Source organism: Sphaeramia orbicularis, chromosome 6, assembly GCF_902148855.1.
Source record: "Sphaeramia orbicularis chromosome 6, fSphaOr1.1, whole genome shotgun sequence".
Taxonomy (NCBI): domain Eukaryota; kingdom Metazoa; phylum Chordata; class Actinopteri; order Kurtiformes; family Apogonidae; genus Sphaeramia; species Sphaeramia orbicularis.
This window is the reverse complement of record NC_043962.1, coordinates 9,027,777-9,050,551: the sequence shown is the minus strand read 5'-3', so window position 1 is coordinate 9,050,551 and position 22,775 is coordinate 9,027,777. Positions and strand designations below refer to the sequence as shown.

Below are 22,775 nucleotides of genomic sequence, written 5' to 3'. Positions count from 1 at the left end.
GAGGTGAGACAGGCTGGACTTTTACACAGTTCCAGACTCAAAGGGGCAGTGACGCAGTGAAGCATATAGTGTGATGTATAATTTGCGTGTCAGAAATACCCCGAGCATAGCGGTGCTGGCTCTCAAAACAACAATGGAGTCCTCTGCCCAAAGTGACAACAGCTCGCAGGTCTCGGTATCTCCCCAGTTCGACATCTCTCTGGTCGCATTTATATGTTTGTTTACTATACATGGCCTCTGCACTCACCTTTAAATCCCCCCGGGGTGGGAGTAGCACAAACAATATGTCATCAAAACGTCACACTTTGGTTGTGGAAGGAAAAGTGTTCCTTACACATAGCCTGGGGTGCTGTAAAGGGGGGGTAAAGGGGACAAATTCATGGAGCCTAGCATTTCTGGGGGGCCCATAGAGCAGTGGAGGGGGTCCAGTGGATAACAGGTTAGAAGTTGAGAAAATTTTGTGTAAGGTCCGCTGTATAATAGAGGCATAGAAGCCAGGAGTCGGACACTGAAAAGATGTTAAGTCTCACTTTCGCTTCATGTCAGCGTTAGTTACGTTAGTTCAGGATCACTCCCCCATGTATATAACTGCTGCCCCTACCCCATATACATACCCTCAACTAGGGATGTAACAATATGAAAATTTCATATCACAGTTATTGTGACCAAAATTATCACGGTTATCATTATTATCAAACAAACAAATAAAATTGGCACAATGTACTTTCTGTTGGCAGAAACATTCAAATATTAACCCTTAGGGATCTGAGCCTATTTTGGACATTTTTCAGTACTTTTGATTTTACCTTTTTATACTATATAAACAAATGTTTACTATACCGATGTTTGGCATCTTTTTTTTCAGCACAACTTCATTTATATCATCTGACTATTATTTTTTTCACTTTAACCTACTGTATCAACACAAAAGGACAGAAAACACAAAAAATATATAAAATCTGATTTGAAAAATGTATATGATGTATTGCATAAATAACACACAGATGCTTAACGAACCTTTTCAAAGACTTTAAAAGTGAATATTGATTCCAAACATTAGGTATATACGATTAAAATTGTAATAAATTAAAACTATACTCAAATATTTGACATAAAAGCATATCTTTACATAGGCGTTTTCTCCGGAAAAGTGCGGTAATTAAACACGGTTCTCATGATAATTAGAATTTAAAAAGTAATACTAACTGTTGGCAATTTTACCGCAGTTTATCGTTATACCGGTAATCGTTACATCCCTACCCCCAACCCCCAACCCCTTCTACTCAACTTAGAGAAATCAACAAGATACTGAATTTTGTAGAGGGCCCACAACATTTAGCTTTCATGGAGCCCACAATTGCTAGCAGCGCCCCAGTACATAGCGTTCTGGAATCATGGTTCCACCTTTATCGCAGGTCTGTCACTACCTCCAGAGGCATTATAGAGGCAGTGACAGAGGTGGGACCAAATGATCCCACCATTTCATTTACACAGACGTCGTTCCGGAATAAAGGTGAAATATTCCCGTAACAGAAGTGCTGTGTAAAAGGGGCTTATGATACCAGCCCTAAAAAAGCCGACTGACCGAGCCCTAGGTATAAATCCATTATCTGAAGGCTTGTCACTGTGGCTGTTTATAATCCCAAGAGGAAGGTTTTTATCTTCTGCAGAGTTATTAAAGTGTGCATCATTTTATCATCCCTTTTCTATCATCGCTCACTCGAAATCTCACAGGAATTTGGGGTGGCAAGTTATTTTTTATCGCCTGATCCAGCATCATACTGGATGACATCATGCTGCAATATCGGAAATGTTGAGGCATGTTTATTTTTTTCTTGTTATTTATTTAATTTCCAGATTTCAGAATAGTTTTGCCTGAGCTTTCTATGTGTTGGCACTTCCTCTGCATCTAACTGATACGAGTACAAACAAATTACAGATAATGACGGGTTTCAGTAATTAAAATAAACAACATCTGATGGCCCTTCTCTCTTTTATCATTTGGCTTCAAACTAAAATCTGCTCATAGAAGTACTGTGGTGTTTGGCACTGCAACTAAAACCATGATGTTAATGTAATTAGATGCTCACTGAATTGGTCAAATATTACAGGTTACGAGCTTCAAGATAAACAGTTGGTGGTGATAATTCCACACTTGAATGTTTAACACCAGGAGCAGAAACAGAGTTGAGATAATGCCACTTAAAGGAGTGATATTTTGCTTTTTTGAAATAGAATTATGCATTTTAAAACATGTCCCTGTGGTCTACATAAACTGTAAATGCTATGCTTGGGTCTGAATTCTTCATTAATTACCCCCTCCAGGTAGTTGACTGTGCGCTGTGTCCTGTTCAGCTACTTGAATTCGTTAATACAGCCAACAACTGAACATTTTAGGTAATCGGATCAAAGTTTGGACATAGTTTCAGTATGGACTACAACCGCTGCTGCTGACAAACAGTTATGGCAAGAAATGTTTGTCTGAAGTCTTGACCTTTTAAGTGCAAATGTCGTAACATAACTAGTTATGACACGTAACGAATTAAGAAGGAATTGAAACAGGTTGTAGAAATCCACTCGATTTTTGCCGGAATGAATATAAAGATAGCTTTGCAGCACCTGAAGGGTTCAAATTCAAACTTTTTGAACTGTTAGGGTCCCCAAATGCACAAATAAATGTACCAAAGACTAATAAAAGTAGGTTTAGCAAAATATGACCCCTTTAACGACCATTACAGATCTGAAACAGTGTAAAATGATGGTGGAAGAGTGAAGAAAATATGCCATTTCTGGTAGTTTTAATACAGGTCCTTTATATCAGGATTATACAAAATGCTTACAGTCTGCGCAAGTAATTGTAATCAGGTAATTGGATTACATAAAAAGTGAGGTTTTGTGAGAAAACCCCTTCATATTTGTAAAAGCTATGTATGATAAATGAATTGTTGAGTATCAGTATTGAAAAACAGGTGTAGTTTTGTGAACAATAAAAGAAAATGCTGAATAATACCTGGTCCTACTGTATCATTAATTTCACCTTTACACCAATGATCTTTGTGGTTTTTTATCCTATTGTGCTGTCTTCACAAACTACTGCATTATGTATCATGCACCAAACAGTTAAATTTAATGCTTTTAGGAATGTTTTAGCCGAGTTTAGATATTTTTCTTATTCAAGAGCTGCAGGCAAATGTAAAAGTAAGTAGTCGAAGTACACTACAAACAAAAAGTTAAGGCTATTTTTAATTTTTGGGCTATTTTTTTCAGTTGGGATTCTTGCACAGCACTGTTTACTTTTTTGTGTGTGAATTGTATTGAAACACAATTTTTTAATGACCAAACAGTTTTATTTACAAATGGCAAAAATGACAAAAAATGACAAAAGAAAAAAGAAATATCCTTAACTTTTTGTTTGTAGTATATATACAGTTTGATTTTATGTGGCTTTGGATATTAGAATGAGGTTGGATGATCTACATTGCATTAAATTTAGTGGTTGGTTTGACTTTGAAATGTGGATTTTCACGTAGAAAAAAACCTGATTCACATTGTCAAACATAAATGAAAGATGGACAAAAGAAATTAAATACAAATTTTTGTTGACGTTTCAGACTTAACAAAATTATGGGGGAAGATGAAAAGAAGATGAAGAAATTATCCACGTTTGCCAGTTTCTTGTGTTAATTTTCAACAAATGAGCTACTGGTGATGGTTCGATCACTAAATCTCCCTTAATTCACCCTCTGGACACTACAGGTTCATCTAAATTACTGGAAGAAATGCTGATGTGGTACCAGCTCACTGTTTATACGTGAAGTGTTTGCCAAAGACCATTAGCACAGAGTGATAATAAAGGGTCCTGACCACAAACAGTGTTGATGACGTTGTGTTGTGAGTGAAAACCGGATGTTTAGCAGCTGGTTTTGTCTCGAGTTCAAACCCTACAAATCTCTCAGTGCTTCACAGAGCATTTTTATCTCCAGCGATGTGTCATCTGACGCTGATTATTAGGCAACAGACTCCAACCTGGCACTTACTCAGATGTTATTTCAATCCCTGACTGACAAACACAGACACACAGTGAGAAAAGTACTAGCTGCAGATCTGTTCCCATGGTAACGTGGACCAATAGATCTCAGCTATTGACTGAGGATGAAGATCTCTGTAGACCTATTAAAGAAAAACACCTACACACACGTACAGTATGTGCCACACACACACACACACATACCAAAAACACACACTGGTGAAGCGTCAGCCTCCAAAACATAATCTTTTTTGTTATAAACAGAGATGTAGAATAGAAAAACACAATGGGGCCAATAGGACTTTTTTGCCAAACAACTTGAAACAGCTGAATGCTTGAATAGCCAGAGAAAGTCCAATCTCCCCGAGCCATGCTATAGCAAAGCCTGCTCTTAAGTGGCACAGCAGCGTGATATAAAAGAGGATATGTTGAGTGAGTGGGCGATTTGTTCAGATTTAACTGGCAAGGCTGGCCACTTAAACTGTATTTTTCCAAATACTTTGGCAATCTTCGCCATATTTTGTGCCTCTGATTTCATTCTCAAATCTCCCCCTTAACAAAGGCGTTTGATAAATAAAGCAGCGCCGCTTCCTTTACTACATCCAGACTGAGAACGGGACGGCGTGTAAGTGAGAGGAGCCATTATTTTCTCATTTAAAACCTAATTGGAGAGGCTGCTCGAATGCTGCTGAGTGACAGGCCACATTCACAAATCAGCCAGTCGATTGCTTCACCTTTGAGTCAGCCAGAAAAAAGAGAATAAGCTTAATATGATAGTCTGACACAACACACATGTGCATCTCTACTCAACTAGGGGAGAAAATGACACGACTGTTTTGAGCATCAAAGTGGAAGAAATAATGAAATAATTTCCTTTAGATCAGGGGTCTCAAACATGCGGCCCGGGGGCCAAATGCAGCCCGCCAAAGGTTCCAATCCGGCCCCTGGAATGAATTTGCAAAGTGCAAAAATTCCAGTCAAGGCTGTGGAACTCATTTTAGTTCAGGTTCCACATACAGGCCAATATGATCTACTGTAAAATAATAGCATAATAACCTACAAGAAATAATGATTAATGAATAAGGATTTTCTTCTCGGTTTGATGTGAAAAAAATAAAAAATTACATTATGCCTATAAATAACGACAACTTCAAATGTTTGTCTTTGTTTTAGTGCAAAAAAAAACATGAAATTATGAAAATATTTACATTTACAAACTATCCTGTAACAATAAAATGTGAATAATCCGAACAAACAGGAACAACCTGAAATGTCTAAAGAAAATTAAGCACAATTTTAACAATTTTCTGCCTGTTACCGTTTAGTGTCTTTGTAGATCTGATCCATCATGCACATGTGGAACTGATAAGTTGAGGCACAATATTGTTAAAATTGCACTTATTTTTCTTAAGAAATTTCACTTTTTTTAGGTTCTTCACACATCTTTTTTGTTTGGATAGTTTATAAAAACAAGTATTTTCATTTTATAATGGGTTTTTTTTGCACTAAGACAAAGACAAATATCTGGAGTTGTCATTATTTATAGGTTATTATGCTTTTATTTTACTGGTCCGGCTCACTTGAGATCAAATTGGGCTGAATGTGGCTCTTGAACTAAAATGAATTTGACACCCCTCCTTTAGATAATCTGTCATAAGTTGTAGTTTATAAGTTGTACTTCTTCTCACTCCTTTTCGAACATGTATTATATGTCTTATGTTTAAGTGTTTTGTTTATTCATTTTCTTCTGTTTGACATTCATGTTCGAAATAAATACATCAATCAAACATCAATCAGTCATATTTCAACGTGATATCATGACTCATGTTAATATACACACCACTTTTAATTGGCGTGTTATCTGTACACATTATTATTTACTTGGGTATAGGCCTATTTTGTTCATTGGTCTGGCTTGAAGTCTAAGGACAGGAGTTAGTATTTAAAATGTAATGTTAAATTATTTGATAATGAGAATGGGGGTGGGATTAAATAAGTTTTTCTTCTTCCCTCTCCTTTTCGAATGTAGATGAATGATTTTGGAATTTTGAATTTGCATGTATTCTGTAAACACTTGAAATAAACAAATAAAATGAAAATAAAATTAATTCTAAACTTTCCGTGTGTATGTTCATGCCGTTATTAGCCCCCTGCGTCAAACATCACGCACTGAGGATTAGGGTTAGGGTTATGTGAACCAGAGATGTTGGCGTAAATTGACACGCGATCAAATGGCGTTGAATAACACATGAAAGGTTGAAAATGCGTAGATATAGCACGCCAAATGCCATAAGACCTGGCATGACATACAACGCCATTTATTGAGATCAGTCTGAATATTACTTTTTTTGGTAATTATCTTATTATTTTTTTCAGGTAGCATTATCTTATCAGCATTTTACATCATATATATAAATTCTATATATGTAAAGAAAAACAAACAAAAAACAAAAACATACTCATACAGGGGAGCAATGACAGAAAGAGCAAAAATATACACAGTAACCTAAAAAAAGAGTTAATGGGAAATAATATGTATTTTTCCCATTCCATCCTTTCCTTCCAGAAACCCTTTTCCCCTGTATAAGATTAACACCGAACATTTAAAGTATGTAACATGAACCAAGCATTTACATGGGTCTACAGTCGTGGAAAAAATTATTAGACCATCAAGTCATCAAAAACAATGGTTATGCAATCAAGTACTAACTCCTGTGTGTGTCATGTGACTAAAACAGACAGAAAAGAAAACATGGAATGACTAAAAGCACTGTTTTTGTCAGTACAATGCCATAGATATTGATGTAAGAACTGAAATGATTTTGGTTATTATCAAGAAAGCATGGATAGTAGCTAGATATCAGCTCTGAAATTAAACTCTTATGAGCTATTTTTGTTGTTACCATTACAACTGTCCAAACAAATGTACCTTTAGTTGTACCAGGCATTAAAATGAACAAGAAATTGAAGAAAACAAAAGGTGGTCTAATATTTTTTTTCCACGACTGTATATGCACGTTACTCTTATCAAGTAAAGTCAGTTCTTAATAGTGTTACAAAATCAACCCAGTTTTTCTAATAATCGGTGAATTTGTTCGAATGAAGTCTGACAGAGAAAGTCAACTTCTCCAGCCTATTGACGTCACCTATAACCTCTATCCAGTCCTCCATTTGTGGTGCACAGTCTGGATATTTCATTAGGATTTGTGCCACGGAACAGAAACTCTATCACCGATCATCATTTTCTGGCCACATAAAATGAAAATCGTTATCTGTCCAAGAAATGATCACTTTGGACGATGTAACATCATATTGAAGTGTGTAGAAAAAACTGTTGGTCTTACACACTCACAGGTTTTTTTCAGATCCTAAAGAAAATGAATTTACGCTTTTTATTTCCAGTGTTGGGAAAAATTGCAACTTACCTTAACAATACTTTCTTGCTTGCCCACATCCATGATAAAAGCCTGTAGACTGATATATGATGATTGCAGATTGTGATTTTCCACAACATTACGCTCACTCCAGTGTTTTTCAGTGAATTTCTTCTGCTTCTTTACAGCAGCAACACTGTGAAATACTAGCTTAACTTAAAATCTCAACACAGTTCACAAAAAACTTCCCACAAAAATATAAGCCTGCGCAAATGTTATATATTGTACTTTGAACCTTTGCTTTCTTCAGCCTTTTCAGTTTATTCTTTAAAGATTTCAGTTTTTTTTTAAGTGATTTGTTTCACTTTGTAATTCTTCCAGATCTATTTCTTTTTTCAGCAACACAATGTAAATCATTTAACCATTCAGTCTTTCACATACAGTATTTCAGCTCAGATTTCTGCATTTCCAGTAAAGCAACATTTTCAGCATTCTGCAGTGTCGCACATTTTCTCCTCAAAATGCTTCTTCTAAATATAATCTTCAAAGTGCATGGAGCCCCGAGCAGCATCAAGAAATGAAAATGAAAACAAGATTTAAATGAATAAATAAGTAAAACGGGCCCATGCAGTGTTAAAAAGTGAATAATATCAAAATAAATAACATGAGTAAACCTTAAATTTGTTCTGAAATCCAAATCTGAATCAGCCCCAGTTCAGGAAAAAAAAGCAACTACATTTTCTGCAAACTGACCCCAGACAAAAAAAGGCAAGTGGATCAAAGCCAAAGCAGCACAATTAGATGAATTTTTTTTTTCTTTTAAATCATACAAATGCTTGGGTTTACCACTTGCATATGGTACAAATAACCCACTGCTTGAGACCATGTGATGTGTGGTTTGGGACAATATTAATCAATGGGACAATATTAATCAAACTGAAAGGCTTGTGTATTTCCAGAGCCTTATATTACAGTTACGGAAAAAATTATTAGACCATCAAAAGTCATCAAAAACTACAGTTATGCAATCAAGTACTAAATCTTGTGTGTATCATGTCACTAAAACAGACAGAAAAGAAAACATGGAGTGCCTAAAAGTGCAGTTTTTGTCAGTACAATGCCATAGATATTGATGTAAGAATTGAAGTGATTTTGGTTATTATCAAGAAAACCATGGAAAATGGATAGATATCAGCTCTGAAATTAAACTCTTATGAGCTATTTTTGTTGTTCTCATTATATTTGTCCAAACAAATGTACCTTTAATTGTACCAGGCAATAAAATGAACAAGAAACTGAAGAAAACAAGGGGTGGTCTAATAATTTTTTCCGCAACTATATATTTCCTTCGCCCTTCCACTTGAAATATTAAGCGGTTTTTGTATTCCTCATATTTCTTTTTACATTATGACACATTCCTGTACAGATAGTGGAGTTTATTTTGTCTATGTTGCACTGTTCATAGCCTTGTCTATGGATCATCCTGAGGAAAAGTCATTACCAGAAGTCATTATTCTTGGACATTTCAGTTTCTCAAAAGCCATTTTCTGTGCTGTTAGCGTTAACATCGAAATTAAATTCACAGTCATTGTTAACGGTGTCACAAGTGGCCAAAAGATTTTCTTAAACAGTCAATGAGCTACAGCAAAGAGGAAAAACTAAACCTACACTGACAGGCCTATTTTACCTCTCAGACATTTTGACTGGTCGGAGTAAAAACAGCACAGGTGCTACTAATACTATTAATGATGGCTCCATTCTGTCACACTGAGCTGTAACAGTGTGACACTGAGCAAAACGCATAATATAACGAAATGAAAGCAGCTAAAAAGGAAATAAAGCAATTACGTGTTCTTTAAATATACCTGTGTTTCTTCAGTTAAAGCGCTTTTGGTGAAAAATGCTTTTTTTTTTTATGTTTTTGATTATATACTACATTTTCATGCTATGTTACGGGTTAAAAAACAAGTAACATACGTGTGTTAAATAACAATAAATGAACAAAACTCAAAGCTGATCTGTCGGGACAGTGGCTCTGATGTCTTTCCTCTACATTTTGTTGATTTCTAATTACTTCAGCTGCATTTACTGCTTATAATCAGTCTAATTATGTTAATCTATTTCGTTATTTAAACCTGTTTCCTCTCAAGTCACAATTAAATAAAAACCAAAAACTAAAACACAGATGAAAATATTAAAAGGCTTTTCTTGACAACATTAGTGTTGTTATTATTATTATTATTATTATTATTATTATTATTATTATTATTATTATAACATAGGTACTGGCTTGTGCGTAATAATGTATTCCCCTCCTAAAAAAGTCTAAACGGAAATCGAGTGAAAAATGAAAACGTCGCTCTGCTATTTTTGTGTTTTCCAGTGAGGACATGGAGGTGTGAATTATTTATCTGTGTCAACTATCAAACGTCCCCTATGGATGCGTTCGAGGATGAGACCTCGGGGTTCAATGCTCCATTAATGAATAAAAAGTTTCCTCCTGACGCAAAAACACAGCCGCGGCGGGGATGTATGTTGTGGCACGGCACGGCGCGGCACGGTGCAGCGCTGCGGTCCACCACCGTGCGCCCTGGACGCGCGTGTGGGAACGTGACATCGGTCAGGGCCTGTATGTGCGACTCCAACAGTGGGTTAAATAGAAATTGCGTGCGTTTTAAGTTAAATCAATGAAGGCATGGGGGGGATGGAGAGTGGCAACAACAAACCCATATGCACCAGCCAAACACACAAGGCAGATGTTGTCTTTACAGGTCACCATGTCCACCTATGTACACTGATGAACTGTTCCACACACTAATGAAGCCAATGAGAAATTAACGCACGGTAAGAGCCTGAATGAAGCGGGAATATGGGTCAGAAATGACAGAAAAGCATCTGAGGCTGCGGTCATGCTGTCTTTGTAATATTTTGACTGTATTTTCATTATTCCGTCGCAACACAACAGGTTGGATAATAAGGCAGCATCAGTGTCTTACCGTGAGCAGCCGAGGAGCCCTGCATCATCAGCATCAGCACCGCGCAGACGGTCACCAACCACCGGGCCAGCATCCCATCCAGCGCCCGCGTCCTCCTCCTGTTCCTCGGCAAGCAGACGGTCACCATCCCGGCGTCCCGGATCCATGCCGCGGGGGGCGGAGGACAGCTGAGGTCTTCTCCTTTCTGGTTTACCTTGGCGCTGCTGCTGCTGGAGAGGAGCGCATGTTTGGGAGCCATTGGTCAACCAATTAATCCTGAATGGAAAACATCTAACGGCGCTGATGAGATGAAAGGCATCCGATCAACGTGCGCCCGGTGCGGACAAACGGGGCTCCGCTCTCCATGAGCCCCGCTGGAGGCTGTGAGGGTCCGGAAGACACAAAGAGATGTTTATTTCTGCTTTACGGTGTCTGTGTGAAGTCTGATGTCCCTACTGCGACCGCAAGGCGCTCTCCATCTCTGCGGACAGCTGCGTCAACAAATCTGCACTACCGGAAGTAAACACAGAGTCCTTCAATATAAAAGCATCTCAAACTGTTGGGAATGAAAAATTAGTTATTGGCATTAACACAGAGGGGTCAAATTCATTTTAATTTAGAGGACATATACAGCCCAATTTAATCTCAAGACCAGACCAGTAAAATAATAACATACAGTAGTGGAAAGAAGTTTTTGGACACACTTAAAATGTTACACAATCTCCAATTTTGTCATGAAATTAATTAATAAATGCACCTAATTGAGACATATTATTATTAAAATTGCACTTATTTTTCTCCTCAAGACATTTAAGGTCATTTTTTTAAAGGAGACTTTGTGGATATAAATATTTTCATAATATAATTGTACTTTTTTTTTTTTTTTTTTTTTTTTTTTACAATTATCATTTTACTAGTCAGGCCTACAAATGACCTGAAAAATTTGAACATGAACAAACATGAACAATTTGAAATTTCTTAAGAAAAATATGTGAAATTTTAACTATAATGCCTCTGCTTATCATTTACACGCATGTTACAAGTTACAGATCGTAGTGGATCTACAAATACACAAAACACTTAGTAGCAGGCCGAATATTGTTAAAACTGCACTTACTTCTCTAAATTCATTTCAGGTTGTTCATATTTGTTCAGGTTATTAACATTTTTTAGGAAAGGATAGTTGGTAAACATAAACATTTTCATGTAGTTTTATTTTTTTACACTAAAAAAAAGACAAAACATTGAAGTTGTCATTATTTATAGGCTGTTATGTCATCATGTTTTACTGGTCCGACCCACTTGAGATTGAATTGGTTTGTGGTCTCTGAATTAAAATGAGTTTGACACCCTTGACTGTTCACATCTCAGTGTAATTTTTGCATTTTACTAATTCATTCCACAGGCCCTTCATGTATGGATGTATGACACCCTACAGGGGGGTCCAATCCTGGTCCTTGAGGGCAGGTATCCTGCATGTTGTAGATGTTTCCCTCCTCCAACACACCTGACAGTCGTTATCAGGCTTCTGCAGAGCTTGATGATAAGCTTATCATTTGAATCAGGTGTGTTGGAAGAGGGATACATCTAAAACATGCAGGATACTGACCCTCAAGGACCAGGATTGGACACCCCTGTGCCTAGCATACTATATATTTAAACTCTTGCATTTAGAAGTTGGATATAAAAGAGTCCAATGTCATTCTAGGACTTTTACACAGTATTGTAAATTAAGTACATTTTCATAGAAGAAAATTCAATACATGCATCATTAGATTTGCATCTGGGAGGTTTTTAAAACACATTGAAGCTATTTTAAGAAACCTTGACAATAGTCCAAAACATCCCAATATAACCAACTGAATATTCTGTTCATTCATACTTTCCATCTTGAAAGGTTGAGAGGTTCTGTGTCCTCATAATTTAAAGGACACAGTTCCTAATGAACTGACGCCAATGAAAAGGTAATGAGGCATCAACGTGCTACTAAATGAGCCTATTTGTATAATGAAAGGCCCAGGGGTGTGAGTGTAATTAGACCTATGTCTGGTTAATAAGCCTACAACCATAAAGTCTATTTAATACAGCCAATAAGCTATTTTTATAAGCCCAAAGACTTGTTTAACCAGCAGTGATAGAGAGTATACAGTTAGTCTGAGATACCAAAGTACACTATATGTTCACATAAAAAAGAAAAAGAATCTAGAAAGATAGGTAGCTTTAGGTTATTTGTGTTTTGTCTGTAGTTAGCATTAGCATTTGCTGACAAAATAATCAAGCTAGTGTTAACTGAAATAAACTAAATCTGAAATGACAAACCTACACTGACCAAAAAAACTGAAACTGTAACCATAAACTACACAAACTAATTTAGGTTAAATGGATAAAAATGTAAAATAATATAACATTTTAAAAAAAAATAAAATAAAAATACAAGTTTTCGATAACTAAGTTAGCTAATTAGCTGTTAGCAGGTTAGTAGTTAGCATAAAAATAAGCTAATCTTGTGAGCTTCATATTTTCAGTCAATGGTGACACATTTTTTGGTTCGTAAATGTGTGTAAATGTTATTCCTTATTAAAAAAAAAAAAAAAAACTATTACATTTTTATAATTCAATAACAGGCCAAATATTTATCATTTTTACCGTGTGTTAACGAACGATGCCTTACTTCCGGTCTTGTGTTAGCTAACTACCGCTAGCCTGACGGAGTTTGCAGCAGGTAGAAACAGGCTGTGTGTTTGGTGTAATTATGCTGAAAATGACAGGAACAGATTGGTCATAACATCCAGACTAATTACTGCACCTCCGAAGACGAAGAGAGATGATACAGCCCAGTAGTGTGTCTGTCTCTCGCCTTGAACTCACAGCTGATGTACACATGTGGCTAACCCGTTCCTTCCAGACCCACATCCATCAGATCCCAGTGTCTGTGCTGCTAAACCTTCTTTTGGCAGATCTGAGAACGGCCTCTGGTGGGAGCTGGAGGCACAGGCGCACACAGCAGGACACGGACACGCTCACAGTTCACCAAACAATATGGCATTTATTTTGGGATTGCAACTACACACATATATTTTGCATTGATTTAAATCATTTTATAAACACAAAAATGGACTCTTCGTGTAAATTGAACTTTCAACACATTTTATTTGGCCTGTCACACATTGATCTAATAACTCCAGAAAAAAGATATACAGGGTGTCCCATAAATCTCCATACATTGGAAAAATAAACGTTTTTTGACATAAACCATTTTTATTTATATAATATGCTCTATATGACTGCCATTTTGTTGGGAACACATTTCAATGCGTGTCTGCTGAAGAACTATAAAGAAAAAATATAAAGAAATACATGTTAGAACCATGTACAGGGTGGGGAAGCAAAATTTACAATGAACATTTAGTTGTTTTTTCTCAGCAGGCACTACGTCTATTGTTTTGAAACCAAACATATATTGATGTCATAATCATACCTAACACTATTATCCATACCTTTTCAGAAACTTTTGCCCATATGAGTAATCAGGAAAGCAAACGTCAAAGAGTGTGTGATTTGCTGAATGCACTCGTCACACCAAAGGAGATTTCAAAAATAGTTGGAGTGTCCATAAAGACTGTTTATAATGGAAAGAAGAGAATGACTATGAGCAAAACTATTACCAGAAAGTCTGGAAGATACTATTAACCCTTTCATGCATGAATTATGAGAACCTTAGTCAATATTTTTTTCTTGCATGACTTTATTCCTCTTTAGGCATGAAAAAAACAATGCAATTGAATTTTTTTTTTTTTTTTTTTTTTATGAACCTATTTTTCATGAAGTTACAAAAATGTCCACTCAGCAGGATACCATGCATTTAATTTTTGAAGCAAAGAAACATGTATTTAAAACCCATCATTAGAAAGTGATATACTGTATAAAAACTATGAAATAAAAACATTTTTAATGCAGTTTTCTCACATTTTAGCATACTCTAATACTAGTTGTTATTCACTTCATGGAGATATGTAAAAAAATAAAATTAAATTAAAAAAAAACTTTTTTGTTTAAGAAAACTGTCACAGACTAACAAAAATTAGCAACTGATTTACACTCAAACATGTTCGTGCAGATCAGGTTTATCAAGAACAGCAAAGTTACAGTAATGGTCTGAATGTCAGTGTATGGGATGATGCATAAGTGTCCACTGTGTTGGCTGATATGGAACTAAAACAACAAAACCCATGAATATACAAAAGAACAGCTGTAGAATAGCTGTCCACTGTAGTGACCACTGTGCATGAAAGGGTTAAAGAAGAATGGGAGAAGCTGTCACCCGAATATTTGAGGAACACTTGCGCAAGTTTCAGGAAGTGTGTGAAGGCAGTTATTGAGAAAGAAGGAGGACACATAGAATACAAACATTTTCTATTATGTCAATTTTCTTGTGGCAAATAAATTCTCATGACTTTCAATAAACTAATTGGTCATACACTGTCTTTCAATCCCTGCCTCAAAATATTGTAAATTTTGCTTCCCCACCCTGTATGTATGGAATGTATTATGTCTCCTATGTATGGAGACTTATGGGACACCCTGTATTATCGACCTTTTGATTATTTTTGCCAAATTTCACATTCATTGCTCCAAATTTGCACATCAACGTCCAAACATCACTGTTTTCAAAGCCCTTTTTTCCAATTACGTAGACAATTTGAGAAACAGTATAAATTCTGAAGCAAATAAAACAAAAACAAAAAAGTCAAATGTATAATCTTATTCAATTTGTATAATTTCTATTTATTCCTCAAGCATTTTTTAAAACTTTTATTACATATTTTTATTTATTTTTATTTATTTATTTTATTATTTTTATTTATTTATTTATTTTTTCTTTACTAATGTTTTTACTTACATGTATTTCTCTATATAATGTAAAAGATTTTGTGAATTATGGAACTTTCTACCCTTCTTGTTGTATACTATTATGTATATTTACTGTTCAATGTTAATTGTTCAAATAAAAAAAAAAAATTAAATAAAAAATAAAACGCTCACAATTCACTGAAGTTCCCATTGAGTCCAATTTAAAAGACAGAATGAAGCCATTATTTTACACTGCGCAGGTCAGGATCCTCAAAGTACAACCTGCACGAGGGAATAGAATAGAATAGAATAGAATAGAATAGAATAGAATAGAATAGAATAGAATAGAATAGAATAGAATAGAATAGAATAGGCTTTATTGCTATTGTGTGTACAATTAAATTAGGAATGTTTATAGACATCAGTAATTCTTGATCTAGTGCAGGGATGTCGAAATTATTTTAGTTCAGAGGTCACATACAGCATAATACAGTGTTTTTCAACCTTGGGGTCGGGACCCCACATGGGGTCGCCTGGAATTCAAATGGGGTCGCCTGGAATTTCTAGTAATTGATAAAAATAAAAACCTACTAATAGAAAAAGTAAAACCTTAACGTTAATAAACCTTAATTTTTAACCTTTATAAAACCTTATCTTATCAGCTTGAAGATTGGTTAAAAGCAGTCTATGAAATCAATGTAATGGAGAAACTGTCCCTGTCATTAAAAGTAAAACAGGATAAATTGATGGAAATGTGGTCAAAATGGATTGTATATATCACCTCGCTGAGACCAGATTTAACTTAACTGGAAATGACAAGTTATAATTGTACAGACCGAATGTACTGGAGCTGAAACTAGTGTGGATTCTGGAATAAGAATAATGAAAATAAGGGGGAAAAGTGACATCTTTTTGTTCTGATGTATCTTTTTTTAACAAAGTATAACCTCAAAAAAAGGAAAGATTTACATTAAGAATAGTTTTTTTGTGTGCATGTTTTCAGATATGATAAACAAATGTGCTTAGTTATCTGTCCTAAAGTATCTTTCCAAATGGAAAAAATAAAATTATTAAAAAAACAAACTTATCTTATCTTATCTTATCTTATCTTATCTTATCTTATCTTATCTTATCTTATCTTATCTTATCTTATCTTAATCGACTTCTCCTTACGTTGGGTTCAGAGTACAGACTTATACTCCACACATTTGGTGATAAATAACCTCTTGTTCACTGCTCTGCCTGCACATAGAAAATTATAATTATTTTATCTTATTATTGTGTAGTTGGTGCTTCATGTGCCACTTCAAATGACTGATTTTTTTTGTTATGTTGGAAAACATAATTCCTAGAAGAGTTTTTGCAAGAATTTTTGCTTTTGTAATAGATGCATGATGTTTTTCTGCTTCAGTGTGAACTTGTGTGAACTAGTTTCAACAACAGAGTCTCAGCAACAATGAGCTGTGTACTTTATTCAGTGAGTAACACAGTCTATTAAAATGCAGATTCATTTCTTTGGTGGTTCTGGTTTACAGTTTCTCATTTCAAACTGTTGATAGTTTAGAAAAGTTTGGAATAACTATTGTAATGTGTCACTGTTGAGTAGTTTGCCTGTGTAAACTGTCCCGTCTTGCAGAGCCCTGAGCTGATGGCGAGTCATCTGATTGGTTGCGCCCACCTCCTTGCGGTTGTGGGTGGGGCCTGTACAAAGGGCTCATTTCCTGCTGCTCACTCTCTCTTCCTCAGCTCACTGACACAGGATCACCAGAGCACAGCTTTGGCTGTTTGCTTTTTTCTTAGTCATGTATTGAAAAATTCAATAAGGAGATTACTGAGTTATATGAAAAATATTGTGATAAGGTGATTTTGGTTTGTGGTGACTTTAACATTGATTTACTGAAATGGAATGAACATGCAAAAACGGCAGAATTTGTAAATACTATGTTTAGTTTGAGTTTTCATCCTATAATTACAAAACCAAGTAGAATCACATTGGAAAGCGCAACATTGATTGATAATATTTTTACAAACATTATTGATGGTGAAATAACGAGTGGTCTATTTCTGACTGACACAAGTGATCATTTACCAGTTTTTGTAGAACTGGAAATGAACAACAAATTATCTTTAACCAACTATAAGAAAAAACCTTGTCTGGTTAGAACAAAGTCACCAGAAGCAATTATGGCCTTAAAGGAGGAACTCATAAATTATGACTGGCATGACGTTTATGTAGATGATGTTAATGATTCATATAATGCTTTCTTAGACATATTCCTGACATTGTACAACAGATATTGTCCTGTGAAAGAATATAGGCAAAATTTTAAAAAGAATAAGAAACCATGGTTAACTAAGGGATTGGAAAGGGCTTGTAAGAAGAAAAACAGGCTCTATAGGGAATTTCTGAAGCACAGAATGAAAGAAAAAGAGAATAAATATAAAAGATACAAAAACAGATTGACAACAATCATAAGAACACATAAAAAAGCTTATTATGATCAGTTGTTAGAAAAACATAAAAATGATATTAAAGGCACTTGGAGAGTGTTAAATGATATGATTTAAAAAAGTAATAAAAAGGATTTTTCTACATATGTTGTTAAAACTGGTGACACTGTTAGTCTTTTATTTTTCCATGAATAAATCACTTTTTTTGCATTCAGTCTGGTGTTGTGTCCTCATTATGTTGTGACTCTGAGCTGGTCGTAACACCATACTTACTACATAGAACTCCTTTCATAAAAGTCCTTGGCTGACATGGTTCAAAGGCATAAAATATGACATATTAAGTAACTGCTGATTTTTTTTAGTAGTAGTAGTAGTAGTAGTAGTTTATTTCGAGCACATAGAATCATCAGATAACAAAGAATCATACAACATGGTCAAAACAAATAAATAAATACAATTTTTTTGCGCTCGAAAAGGAGTGGGAAGAAGCATAACTTATTGACTCCCACCCCTTTTTTTACAAACTAATAATCAAACTAGATCCGCCTCCTTTGCTTTGTTAACACACATTTTCCTCTGTATATTTTTTACAATAACACAAAACATCCATGAAAACCATTCATATACACTGTTTTTTTAGTCGCCTCATACACAATCAGATTTGCAATAATCAACCATTTTCAGTATAAACTATAATATACATATCCACCTCAAATATTTACTCCAAATACAATAATCAATAAATATGATAGTATCTTCCTATCATGATAACCAATTAACTATAATATCTTATTTTATGCGTACTTGTAATGTTCTATATTTTGTTATTAAAGTGGATTTATACATCCTTTTAAATGCACAGATTGAAGAAGACGTTTTTAAGTTTTGCTCCAGATTATTCCACAGATGTACCCCTCTAACAGAGATACACTGGCTTTTTACGTTTGTTCTACACTTAATTTTGTTTTATATCTCTAAATAACCTAATAGTTTAGATTATAGCTCCGTTTTGTTTGTTTTATCTTCTGGTTGTGTTTTAGGTGCTATTTATCCTATTACTGTGTATGTGGGGTTTTTTGTTGTTGTTGTTTTTAATCAGTTTTAATGTATCTTGTATTTATTCTTATTTTACTAGTTTTAGTATATGTTGCATTTGTATGTACGACTTTGGACAGCACTTTGGGCACTTTCCTTTGTTTGAATGTGCTATATAAATAATCTTGACCTTGCCCGTTAGCTCTATTTTTAGACGGAAAACATTTGTGTAAAACCTGCTTTCTAGGATAAATCACCTATTTCTAATGTCAGAGAGGATATTTATAAGTTCTAAATAATGTAGGTCAAAGCAGTTTAGAGATAAAATCCCCCAGCTCATTATTTTATTTACTGTATCATGTGGGGCTCTAAAGACAGCAAATCAATGGATCTCGCTTTTTTCTTTTTTGGGGGGATTTCCTTTCTTTTTTTCTTTTTTTTTTTTTTTTCTTTTTTTTTTGGTTGATGGGAGTTTGATGTTTGTTTTCTGTATTGAAAAACTTTATCTTTAACCCTTTCATGCACAGTGGTCACTCCAGTGGACAGTTATTCTCCAGCTGTTCTCTTGTATATTCATGGATTTTGTTGCTTTACTTACATATCAACCAACACAGTGGATACTTATGCACCATCCCATAATACACTGCAATTCATACTGTTACTGTAACATTCCTGTTCTTGATAAACCTGATCTGCAGAAACATATTTGAGTGTAAATCAGTTGTTAGTTGTTATTAGACTGTAATTGACAGTTTGTTTGTTTTTTTAAGTTGTTGTGTTTTGTTGTTTTTTGCATATTATTTGAGTGAGTAATAACTACTATTATAGTATGTTTAAAAGTGAGAAAACATCAGATTAGCAACATTAAAAAACCATTTATTTCATAGTTTTCACACAGTATGACAGTAAATGCATGTTTCTTTGCTTCAAAAATTAAACACATGGTGTCCAGCTGAGTGGACATTTTTGTAACTCCATGAAAAATAGATTCATGAAAAAAAAAAAAAATTCAATCACATTGTTTTTTTCATGCCTAAAGAGGAATAAAAACACTCAGGAAAAAAAATCTTGATTAAGGTTCTCATAATTCGTGCATGAAAGGGTTAATTTAACATGTATGTCTTCTTTCACGCCAGAATATCAATTAACCTGTTTAACCCTGACCATATTTTCAGGGGAAAAACGCCTAAACAGACATACCCAAAGTAAATGAAGAATTACTTCACACTAATAAGGTTCATATGGATGTTCTTGGTGTCTACGGACATTTAGAGACCTCACAGAATCTATTCTCATTGTCTAAAATATTGTATCTATTATTCTGCCTGAGTAAACTGTAACAAACTAAAAGAGAAATTAGAATTTTTTTATCCTCGCCTGTTTTTTTTCGGCTGAATTGACGATGATGTGCATAAATTAACTGTTCGTGTCGGAGATTTTTAATTGCGTATATTTCACCTCACAAAGATTAAAAATCATGTTTGAACATTAAAGTTTGCACTAAAATACACTTTTGATGTACTTTTATGAACATTAGGGTCTAAACTTAGAGCAAAAGTTGAAAAAAACATCTATTGTCCTGATTTATTATATTTTTATAGTAGATGAATATTAACGTAATTTTTTTGGCCCGCGGGCGGACTGATCAGGCTAAAAAGGTTAAAAAAAAAAAAAAAAAAGAAAGAAGAGGATTTGGGTGTAGACATTGAATACAATCAATGGTTAAAAGCCCAAGAACGTGTTCACTCCTCCTCTGTATGCATCAGACACGGTCTTCTGTAATTCAAGATTCTGCACAGACTTCATCTATTAAAGCTGAAACTAACAAAGATGTTCCCCTCGGTAATCCCCTCCTGTGACAGATGTAAACAGGGGCCGGCCTCACTTGCACATATGTTTTGGAACTGTCCTTGTGTCAAAATATACTGGACCAAGATATTTCAGACTTTATCTGAAATCTTAAAAAAACAACTTAAACCAGATCCAGTTTTTGCTTTGTTTGGTGTGAAGCCGGCTGCTGTAGAACTTTCCAACAACCAAAACAATACATGTTTTGTGGTGTTGCTAGAGCGAAGATTAATCCTATTAAACTGGAAACAAAAAACTCCCCCTGCCCATTCAACCTTAATGAGAGAAGTAATGCAACACTTACAATTGGAAAAAATTAAATTTTCATTAAAAGGGAAATTAAATGCATTCCACTTAACATGGCAACCTTTCATTGATTATTTTAATAATGCAAATGTGTAAACAACTTAGGATTGGCGATATATGATGTCCTCAGTTTGGTTTTTGATGTTCATTGTTTACTGTTGTTTGTGTGCTTTTTGTTTTACTGCGTGTTCTCATTTTTGTTGCATTGAGCACAATGAATGTACATGAACACGTTTTTGTTACTATATGAAAAAACTCAAAGAGAATTTAAAAAAAAAAAAGAAAGAAAAAAAAGAAGTATTTTCTGTATGACACCAAAAGACTAGATGGGTGGAAAAGCGCCAGTTTATTCTTTATCAATATGTTGGCTTTTAAAAGCTGTATATATTAAACCCTGTGGAAAAAGATCTTTAAGTACCTGAACCTGTCAGATGTAATGGAGTAAGAAAGTCCAATATTTGCCTCTGAGACGTAGTGAAAGAAGAAAAACAGCGAGTGAAGCAAAAGATCCTTTTTTAATTCAAAGTGAATCTTGACATAGTACACCATCAATTCATACTTTGACACTCACCAATAAGAGTCACCAAGAAGGAACCCGCTTTTTGTGACAAAGTACATAAGGCTTGGTCACATTGAAACTCACTGAGAACTAGAGAGGAGGGCAAGGGGAAAGAAAAAAAAAAAAAAAAAAACGACCGCAAACTGGTATAAGACACACATTGTTACATCCAAACAAGAATCATTTTCCCAGTCCTCATATTGTTGTATATTGCACAGTGCAGTTGCTACATGTCAAACTAGTGTAGCATTTAAGAAGAAAAAAAAGAATCAAAAAACAAAATCATAAAGCCACACAAATCTACACATACTGAGAACAGTAACAGTTTCAATTTAGCAATCATGTCTACATATGCGTCTACAAACAAGAACCCAATAATTAGAGAGTCGTGGTACAAAACCAAACCCGAAACATGTTTTAGAAATCGCATTTCATACTCTTAGAATTTCAGCCCAGTGCCCAAGTGAGATGTTTAGAGCGTTTGGGGGTGAGTTTTCAGTTTTGTCATGTGGGGGATTTAAGGGTGGACTCAAAGCAGTGTCAAATAATTCCACAGTTTGTTGTTAAGGATCATCCTTTTGCAAACTTATTAAATGAATCTGCATAAGAAACACAAGATTGGACATCTGTTGGTGTCCAGATGGAGTTGAATTCAGTCTGAACTTCTAACGGGATCAAACATGATACAAATAGTTTTCTTTGTATTTGTACAGATGTTCACAGAATTTCCCAAAAACAATTCCTTATGCAGCTTGTTTTTTTTTTTTTTTTTAAATCAAATCTGTTTTACATATGCAGATTGATGTATCAGGGCCACAGCACAGGTGTAAAAACATTTTTTTCCCCCAAAAAATGAAGTTGTGAATCAAAAAAATATGTTAATATATTATGACATTAAAGTCCCTATATTATTGAAAATACCAACATTTGGGGTTAAATATTCAAAGTAAAAAAAAAAAAAAGAAGAAGAAGAAAAAGTTGCAATATTTCAGGAAAAACAGTCAACATTATTCAAAAGTAAAAAGCACAATTTTCAAAAAATAAAGTTGGTATAATAAGAGGATAAAATGTGATTTTTCTCTAGACTCATATTACAAGAACAAAGTCATTACAGGCATAATATTACAGCAATAAAGTTGTAGTTAATTTTAAAAGAATAACATGGCCCTGATTTTATAACGTAGCATCAAATAATGTCACATAACAAGCAAAACTATACTCATCAAATACAAAACAGCAACTTCGACAAATATTTCACATCATATTTCGTCTACTTTTAACATAATCGTGACTATTGGGTCAAAATATTTGCATTATACGTTGACCTTTTTTTTTTTCCTGCGATATTG

The 22,775-nt window shown here is 34.7% G+C and overlaps 1 protein-coding gene across 5 annotated transcripts in view; it reads right to left on the bottom strand.

Annotated features, from left to right (window-relative positions):
• kiaa1549la (KIAA1549-like a) overlaps window positions 1-10,880 on the bottom strand; it is a 200,519-nt gene extending 189,639 nt beyond the window's left edge. For all 5 annotated transcript variants that reach the window (XM_030136533.1, XM_030136535.1, XM_030136536.1 and 2 more), the window contains exon 1: window positions 10,398-10,880. In XM_030136533.1, coding sequence (XP_029992393.1) covers window positions 10,398-10,635 — 238 coding nt within the window. In that variant the 5' untranslated portion in view covers window positions 10,636-10,880. The remainder of the gene's footprint in view (window positions 1-10,397) is intronic.
• Window positions 10,881-22,775: the final 11,895 nt, after the last annotated feature.